The sequence below is a fragment of the Netta rufina genome (assembly GCF_964035555.1).
Source record: "Netta rufina genome assembly, chromosome: 20".
Taxonomy (NCBI): domain Eukaryota; kingdom Metazoa; phylum Chordata; class Aves; order Anseriformes; family Anatidae; genus Netta; species Netta rufina.
This window is the reverse complement of record NC_140144.1, coordinates 3553865-3563452: the sequence shown is the minus strand read 5'-3', so window position 1 is coordinate 3563452 and position 9588 is coordinate 3553865. Positions and strand designations below refer to the sequence as shown.

The window sequence follows — 9588 nt, the reverse complement described above, 5'->3', positions numbered from 1 at the left end:
TAAGCTTCCCTCTTTGGTGTTTGAAGAAGCAAGTCCTGACTCATGTTAACCCAAGGCAGAGCTGCTGGCAGAGCCTCCCTCTCCCACTTCACTTGCTCTCACCTGCCGGTCCCAGAGGCACCGCAGCCTGCAGCAGGCTCGCTCGCCCTGCTGGGCAGCACCCCCAGGCTAAATCGTTCCTGGTGCAAATTAAGCCGATGACTTCTAGCCTCAATGAACCTGGTGTACAATTAACACCTGCCCTCTCTGAAACAACTCCTGGCTTATTTCAGGTCTCCTTCATTCTGTCACGGGGCCTCAAAGCTCCGCATCCAAACAGGGGGCAGAGACCTCACCCCGTGCACAACCACAAGGATTTCTAACTCCTCCATCTGTCATGGGACACTTGTATTAACGTGCTGCAGCACAGCGGCATCTCTTCAAAACCAAGACATTTGCCAGCTGAGTCTGGGGGAAGTTTAATTGTCACAGTTTCTGCAGCGCTGTGCAGCTGGTTATTGGTTGGGTTTGTGTATTTGATCTCACCTTTCTTAGCTCAGTTTTGGACTTCTCTTTGGGGAGTTTCATGCTATCAGTTTCAGATCATTTCTCCCATTTATCAAGATCATTTTAAATTGTAATTCAGTTCTCTGTACTGTTTGTATCTCTTCCCAGCTTGGTGCCCTGGACATACATTATAACTGTACTCTCTATTCCATTGCTCTGCATTAATGAATAAATTACAGGGAACCTGATTCCGGGAAAAAAACACTGCCATCTGAAATGCTTCCCCAGCCTGACAGCAACCAGTTAGCCCTGTCCTCTGGGGTAACCTCATCCTCTGTCCTCTTCTTAATGCCACTTCTGAGATCCTGCCACTTACTTCAAGTCCCTCTGCTTTAAAGACTGAGGCACATGCTCTTCAGTCTCTTTTTTTATTTCCTTCTGACCCCCAAGACCATATTCTCAATTAATTACGTGGTTTTACAAAAATATTTTTTCTGCAATATCTGAAACCAGCCAAAGCTGATGGCACATCACTGTTCTCTCTGCCCTGTCTGCAGTGGTCTGCATGCAGCTGCAGGCTCTCCCTTCGCGGGTCTTGTTTGCAGCTGTGCCTGCTGCAGCAGCGAGCAGCAGCCAACACAGGCAGATCTCATTTCTTTGGATGAATCTGCACTTTCAGCAGAAGTTGAAGATAACTTTCATCAGTTTGTTGTTTTTTTCCAGTGAGCCTTAATGAGGAGAACAAAGTTGTCGAAAGCCTCATCTTGCCCTTCCCCTCTTCCAGCACACAGTCTTCTTTTACAGACGGCTTTTTTTTTTTGTCAAACAGCTCCACAAAGCTGACAGATTGACAGTCATTAAATACAAAAACTTCATTTCACAATATTCCTAAAATACATGTTTCAAATGAAAAATGACACTTGCTTAAAGCATAAAGTGCGGTTCTTTTTCTTCCCTATTTCTGCCTTTTTTCCTATGAAGACTTAAAATATTATGCTTTTTATTATGGTAATGCAAAAGCCTCTTTCTTGCACCTCAAATTAAAAAGAGGACACTTGCTATGTGCCTTGGATAATGATTTGGCTATTGATTCAGCCGGTGCTTTATTAGATTATTTTGAGACAGCCTAATATAATTTCATACCTATTTATTTTCTATTTCTATGCCAGTCCAAGATACAATCTTTTCTGCAAGAAATTAATACTTTCTCCTTTCAACCTCAAAGAAAGATTAAACTAACCTTCTTACTTGGATTATTTTGGGGAACTGTCTTTCAGTGAAACATTTATCTTGAGGGTTTTTGATAGTCTTTTTACTAATGCTTTGAAGCCAAAACCTCAGTTGTGAACAGTCAGTTCTAGGCTTTTCTTTCTTATTTTACACTAATGCAAGAACTACTGGTGTCACATAAGAGAAAAAGATTCCAGATGAGGAAGGAAACAAAGGAAAGGAAAAACAACCAGCTTTCATGTAGGCAAAGAGAGAGGAAGGTAAGAGGAATGGCATTGTTCTTGCATGGTTATCTGCAACCAGCTGGTCCTGCTTGCTGCGTCTGATGGGCACGGGTGCAGGGAAAACAGCAGGAGCCCGGAGCTGTGGGCAGCAGGAAGGCAAGGACTGCCAGCAGCCTGATGGGCTTATTCCTAGCCTTAAAAGCTCCAGGCTTTTTAAAGATCATCAGGAATTGCGTAGGGGTCTTGCAAAAGCAGGAGGAATTTAAGGTTGGCCAGTTTGGATTTACACACTGGAACACGCTCAATGATTCCTGCAAGGCAAATCCTCCGTGTGAGCACCCAGCCTGGCGGGACAGCAAATGGCTCCAGTCAAAACCAGCTGCAGCCACGGCACTGGGAAGACTCATGGTCCTCTCTCGTGGTTCTGCACTGTCCAAGTCAAGCTGCCCGGGGACTTTCTGATAAAGCACCAGCAGCCAAAATTGCTCCTCTCTCAATGAAAATGTTCCCAAATTCCTGGGTTCTACATACATTGCTAGGGATGATCTGGCTGCTTTGGTTCACTGCTTGGACCCTGGGAATGGAGCCAGAGGGGAAAAGGAAGCAGGGGTGATCTTTAAATCAGAAAATTACTTGCCCTAAAACTAAAATCACATGCTAAATTTCAAACAAAATGTTCCCATAAAAATAATTCACTGATTCTTGTTCCTATTTCACAGGAAGCCCCATCAGCACAGTTTTGCCACATGCCTGCTTTCTGGGGCACCTCCTGGGGTCACCCAGGCTGTGAAGGACCAGGGAGAGTCACCCCTGCCACCCCTGCACACGCTCCTGTCCGCTGCTAGGCCCTTCTCCTACTTAGATTCTGTATTTAGCTGCAAGAACCATACAAGGGATGAAGCCCAGGACATACTGAGTCTGAAATGACAACAAAAAAAAAAAAAAAAAAAAAAAAAAAAAAGCATCATCAGACAGAGCAGAGGTGTTGAGGGGCTTTGATTTCATCCTTCCCTTCCAGAGGGGGTGCTGAGCGTAAGATCAAATTGTCCCTTTTATCCTTTTTGTCTCTTTGGTCACAGCCAGCACACCAGCTCCCTCCTGCAACAGGCACTTCGTTCCATATTCACACTGCCAAACGAGGCTGCAACCACCCATCTAGATGGTCTGCGTGGGATACTGATGTTGAAACTGCCCTGAGGTACCAAGCACATCTGCACTCAGCTTGCCCAGAAATGCCAGCGGCCAGCCCGTCCTCAGCATCACCTCCAGCAAGGACTCGAGCAGCCTGCCCGTGCCAGGCAGCAGGAGCTTTATCTGGAGCTCCTTCTCAGGCAGCAGCAAGGAGATGCTGACCTTCAGAGCAAACACCACAAGCTGAGCAGGGAGCAAGCTCTGTGAGCACAGGCAAGCCCTCAAAAATTGAGCTCGGGCTTCAAGCAGCACAAATGTGTCCTGATTGTGCCTTGTACTGCATGTTAAGCCATCCAGATGACGCACATATTTTGGTGTTAATAAGCCATTTGTCCATCTGGTGCTCTCCCCGTGGTGCAGAGGACAAGACTTCTCCATGGTATTTTAAAAATGAAAAGCATCAACTGTAAAGTACACATAATGTCTGAAAAGAAATACCCCAAAGACCAACTCCAAACCATCGCTGATGAACGCAGATGTAACAGTGCCAAATGGTGCTGTGTAAATCCTGTACTGTGCCCATGTGGATCCCAGGAAACTGCTCAGCTGCACGCAGCTTTATCCAGAACACAGCCACAGCTACTCGCTGGATACTGCACAAACAAAACCAAGTCATTGCTGAACACTTTTTACCTCCATACAGCACCAGGACTGACTGGGCTGGCAATCTGTCCATATTTCCAGGGTTCAGAGCTCAAAGTAAAAGAATTGGTGCTACAGATGCTTAAAGCAGCTTCTGATCCCTTTCTGGAGTATGAGAGCAAGTTACATCGCATCTACAGGGGTCACATCTGCCAGGGACAATGAAGACAGAGCAGCAGCAGGGAGACTTCAGGGACAGATTTGTACTAGCAGCTGGGGCTGGTTTTATTAACCAAACCTGCTGCAGAACAAGTGGAGGTCTAGATCTGATGCAAGAAGCTGTATGTCTAACTCCGTACCTCTGTGCTTCTAATTCCTTACGTCTGCCAGTAGAAAACTGCTCCCTGCAGAGTATTTGTCAGGAGCCTGGCTTCAGCACACAGACAGCAGGCCTCCTTTTCTCAGAACACCTCATTGTAAGATTAAAGAATCTCAGTTTAAACCAACACATCTACGCTGTAAACAAAGCCAGCCTTCCTGGCGAGCAGTAATTGGAAATGCTTCTGTGCAAAGTATGCAGTCAGGTAAACCTCACCAGTTAAATCTCAGGGAAACATTACAGAAAATCGATGTTCTTGCAAGCACTGGAACTTTTGCATGTTCTGAAGAGTAAGCCTTCACATCCTCTTTTGCCAGAAAGGAAATCATCAGGGGAGTTTTACTTCTTTTTGCCTTTGTCTCTCCCTATTCCAGGATACCAGGGTAAGAAGTGCTCATTTAACAAAGGGATATGACAAATCAGTAGGAGAACGTGGGGACACGCACTGTATTTTTTCTGGACAAAGAGCCTCCTTTTACTGATAAACAAACTGGATGAAACTAATTATTGCCTGGGGCTAGGAGGACTTTTTTGAGGAGTATCATGCTGGAATCTGAGCACCTGTTCTCAACAGGAGGAGAAGTTTCATCTCCAAAGGACAGACCAGAATTAGCATGGTTACAACCTTTTATGAGGCCGTATCACTTCTCCAGCCATTAGACCAGACTGATTAAAAATGCTTTGGTCCTGTTCTCCTTGTACCAGCCTGGCTTTTTCCCAGCTTGACACATTTCACTTCACAGGAGGCTTTTGTTTCAATTTTACAACCCATTTAATAGCCTCAACTCCTAAAGGGATGCTTTCAGAACTACAGTACAGTAGCATTAAAATATTACCACAGGAGACACCACAGCAGTCTGCTCTTTCATCGCCCTGCGTGACTGCTGGCAGATACCCATTTCTTTAAGGCTCCCATCCACCCTGCTTTCTTCCCTCCCTCCCAATCAAACTCTACAGGTCTGAGAGGCTTTTCAACGCTGCACTGAAGTTCTGCAGAAATACCCAAGGTTTTGCCTGAGGAAGAGCATCAAGGTTTCTTCCAACTGCATGAACTGAAGGTTGGATCAGCTACGTGCTGATTGAGGTCTCCTTTTTGCAAAAAGCTTCAAACTAAACTCAAAAAAATCAAAGTTACATTTAGTATCCTGCTGGGGGAGGGTGGGGTGGAATAAACTGCTAAAACATGAAAGTTCTTGATGTACCTGTGTGTATTATTAACTAAAGAGTGAGACAATTATTTCACACTGTTCCTGAGCGCAGCAGGATGCTACAGGATAAAGCATGACCTTGGTATAAACAAGCAGTGCCTAGGACTTGACTAAAGGAGGGATAATTACTGCACAGTCCCTGGCTATCCAACTATACTAGTGAACTGGCAACGTTTTATTTCCCCTAATAGTCACAAGGACATTTGTTCCTGAAGCTTTTCAGAACGATCTGGCTGGCAGAGCATCAGACTGGAGCCAAGAGGAGGAGCTCTCTAACAGGTTTTAAACTTACCTGCTGTGACCTTCAGACATTTCTTTCTTTTACTTTTATCAATATTTGATATTCATTCTTCAGTCCAGACTCTTCATGCAACACACTGAGAGTACCGACAGGATTCAGAACAAGTTAGCAGGCACAAGACTGACTAAAGAGACTTTGGAGTTCACTGAGTGTTTTTACTTTCAAGTGTCATGGTGCCAGACTTGTAACTCAAGCTAACAGCAGAATATACAGAGGATATTCAATACAGAGAAACTCAAGCACCTGAAGATTATCAGCTAGCACTGTACAGCCAGAGAATTCTTCTGATGAGGTTTAACCCTGTATGAAGGCTTACAACACACTAAAAATGCATTTTGGTCAACAATACAGTTACGCAGGTCTAAATTACTGGCTCAAGGCCAGCATCCCTCTCCCCTTTCTAGTTCTCAGAGGAAAGGCTCTCACTGAGTACTATCCCGAAATAAGGGAGCTTTAATGTGCCAGCCTGAACACATTTAATAACTTAGCACAGATTTGAGACACGGTCACGTAAAGTTTAAGCTCTAAATCTATGGCAATGAAGAAACCAACAGAAGTCCGACAAGATGCTGATAGCCTACAACTCACTGAAATAATTTAACACCTTCACAAAACAGGTAAGGTATGGCTGAGAGCTGTACATTCCACCTGAAGCTCAAATGCTGCTACCAGCATTTCCTGTACACTTCTTCCTTCTTCCACCACTACCCATTGATGCGGTAATTCACGTGGATTTCAGGTTTGATGTCACACACCAGTGACAGCAGCTGGGAGAGGACCACCTCACGATTCTTCTGGAAGTTCTGCTGGATTACACTCATCTTTTCCTGGGTCTCCTTCTCAACCTCAGTGGTGCAGCTGCCATGAGATCCAAGTGCCTACAATAGCAAAGGAAAGAGGAAGCTGACATGCAAGTTGTTTCACAGAGAGAACATTATGATTAGCTCTGTATTTTGTCCTTCTGTACTGCCTCAGTGCACCTCAACTAGTCTTTGCCGGGGAATAACTGTTCTGAAAGGACAGAGGAGTACACTTCGATTGTCCTCTCAGATTTCCCCCAAAACTTGCCCTAGTTTATCACCCACAGCCCATGCGCTTTTATCTTCTCAGCCATTAGCTACCAGTTTAGAGCAGAAGCTTCAGAAGAATTCCAGAAGTCAATGTCCTACTCTACCAGCAACTGGAACTGTGAATCCCTGTGCGCTGCTGTAGCTGATGGTATAAGGAAATAAGTACTTGTGATTTAGTTTAAGCCCAGTCTTCACATCACCCCATTGCTAGAAGAATCTTTATAAAAATCCCTGGCTTGTTACCAGGATTGCGGGATGCATGATAAGCACACCAAGGAGTTTCTCATGGATTACAGCATCTCCCTTGCTCCATAAGCAAAGGCAGAGAGAGCAAGTTCCCATTTTAAGTGGGGAAAACAGAGGAATGGAAAAGTACGCTGAGACAGAGAGTACCCTGGGACTCAAATTCAAAGAGCTTCTCTCTTTGTAGAAGGGTAAGTTAAGCAGAACCAACTGTTAAGTCTACTTGTTAGCCTGGAATTACCTGGTATCACACGCCCAGTGAACCAAACTAAAATGGGATTTTAACAAATTCATTTTGACCAACTGGCAGGAAGGCTGTTGTACAGAAAAGAGGGGGCATTACTGTGCTAACCAAAACCTGGCCAGATGGAGAGCTGCCAGATCGTTTCCAGAAGATTTCGAAAGAAATGGCAGGGACACACAGCAAGCAAAACCACCCTACCTGTGCTACAGCCCTCCGTGAGAAAGGGGCCTCAGTTCTGCACCTCTGGGCTCTAACTCCTCTTGCTCAGAGCGAGAGGAGGACGCACACCCCAGCACACAGCCAGGCTGAGCAGGGCACAGGCCTCACAGCTTTCTCAGCAAAAGAGCGCCGTCCACAAGGCAAGTGGTTTCTACCAAGTTAGCACCAGGGAAACCAGCTGGCCATAGGAGCAACGAGCTCTGTCTTTTCTCATGCTGCTACACAGAGCAGGTGTGGGGAGGCTGAGAAACCCCAGAGCACCAGGGGGTACACGAGCTTACCACGCTAATTCACTGCCCTGAGTAGCTCTGGCTCTCAGGGCACAACATACCACGCTGATTCACTTCCACCAGTGTCTCCACAACATGTGGCTGTGCATCAGAGGAAGGCAGTTGGGGAAGTAGACCTCTGGTAACGTGTTCCACCCTGAGGGTGATTCTCAGAGCAAGTACTCGCAGTTTTAGGGCTAAGGGACTGGATAGGTAACAGGGAGTGCTCTAGCAAACCAACCGCTGCTTCCTTGGCCTTGAATTCCTTCTCCCTCTGCAGGCGGTACTGCTCGATCTCTGCCTGGGCTTCTTCTTTGGCCTGCTTCAGCCTCCGATTCTTTCCTGTTTCCAAAGAACACAGCATGTGAAATACAGAAGCGAAAGTACTCAGAGCATGTTGCCCCCCACCCCTCCAGCGGTCTAATGCAAAACCATTACTGTGACATTTGCTATCGCAGCACCACACAAACTGCACACCCGCCTGGCTTCACAGTGTCAGCCTCAGGAGCACCAGGCTGCCCCAAGTAACGCCAAACCACTGCCCGGCTCACCGAGCACCCAGCTTCCAGCAGCCACAGCTGGAGCAGTTCTCACATCCAGCAGATACATGAGGCAAGCTGCAGGCCCGGCTTTGCTCATGTGAGCATCTCAGAGTGACCTCAAACATCACGGGAGGAGGAACACAAAGTTTTAGCTTTGCTTCAGGTCAGTTGTACAAGCAAGAGAGAGAACTGGGTACTGCATGACTTCCCCCCGGGGCTTCCCAAAAAACTCTTCCCTCAGGGTTATCCTCAGAGGGCGTTACAACAAGCTGCTCCTTGCAACGCCATCAGTGGGTACAAATCATAGAATCACAGAATCATTAAAATTGGAAAAGACCTTCAAGATCATCTGGTCCAACCACTGGTACCACCAATGTCACCCACTAAATCCTCTCCCCAAGCACCACGTCCAACCTCTCCTTGAACAACCCCAGAGACGGTGACCCCACCACCTCCCTGGGCAACCCATCCTAGTGCCTGACTGCTCTTCCTGAGCAGAAATGTCTCCTCATTTCCAACCTGAACCTCCCCTGGCACAACTTGAGGCCAATCCCCCTGGTCCTAACAGAGGTAGAGAGCAATGAGGTCTCCCCTGTGCCTCCTCTGTTTCAGACCAAACACCCCCAGCTCCCTCAGCCGCTTCTCACATGACTTGTGCTCCAGGCCCTTCACCAGCTTTGTTACCCTTCTCTGGACACGCTCCGGGGCCTCGATGTCCTTCTTGCAGTGAGGGACCCAGAACTGACTCCAGTACTCGAGGTGCGGCCTCACCAGAGCCGAGCACAGGGGGCCGACCAGCTCCCTGGCCCTGCTGGCCGCACTACCCTGACACAATCCAGGCTCGTGAAGGGCAGCACCCCCCGGGGCCAGGCTTAACGCGGGGGGGGCTCCGAGCAGCCTGCCGCCAGCCGGGGGCTCCCCGCGCGGGGCCGCCCAGCGCCGGGCCCAGCACCCAGCACCCAGCACCGCGCCGGGCCCAGCCGCGGCTCAGAGCGGCCCCGTCCCCTCGCCGCCCGCCCCGCGCCGCACTCACGCTTGCGGGCCTCGGCCACCTTCTCTGCCGCGCGCTTCTCGGCCTGCAGCAGCTGCTGGATGCCCTGCGACTGGCTCGCCATGGCCGCGCCCCTCCTGCTGCTGCTGCTCTGCCGGCAGCGTCTGCGTAATGCGTCACCGCGCCGCTGCGTGCTGCGTCACGCCGTCCGGCCACGCCTCCTCCCGTGGGCCGCGCGCTCGGGCACGCCCCCTTCACCAGGCCACGCCCCTCGAGCCCCCCCCCAGCTTGTTCGCCCATCTCGAGGATGGGATTTGTGTGGGGTTTTTTTAATTAAAAAAATAAATAAGTTATAAAATATACATTTTAGACGTTATAAACTTAATAAATTTACATTTAATACATTTAA

The 9588-nt window shown here is 48.0% G+C and overlaps 1 protein-coding gene across 1 annotated transcript; it reads right to left on the bottom strand.

The window, feature by feature from the left end:
- Window positions 1–6053: 6053 nt before the first annotated feature.
- ATP6V1G1 (ATPase H+ transporting V1 subunit G1) lies at window positions 6054–9351 on the bottom strand. Its single transcript, XM_084298780.1, has 3 exons — window positions 9222–9351; window positions 7888–7988; window positions 6054–6479 (listed from the first exon to the last, which is right to left on the bottom strand). Exons 1-3 carry the CDS (start codon window positions 9301–9303, stop codon window positions 6306–6308), a joined length of 357 nt encoding a protein of 118 aa, XP_084154906.1. The 5' UTR covers window positions 9304–9351; the 3' UTR covers window positions 6054–6305.
- Window positions 9352–9588: the final 237 nt, after the last annotated feature.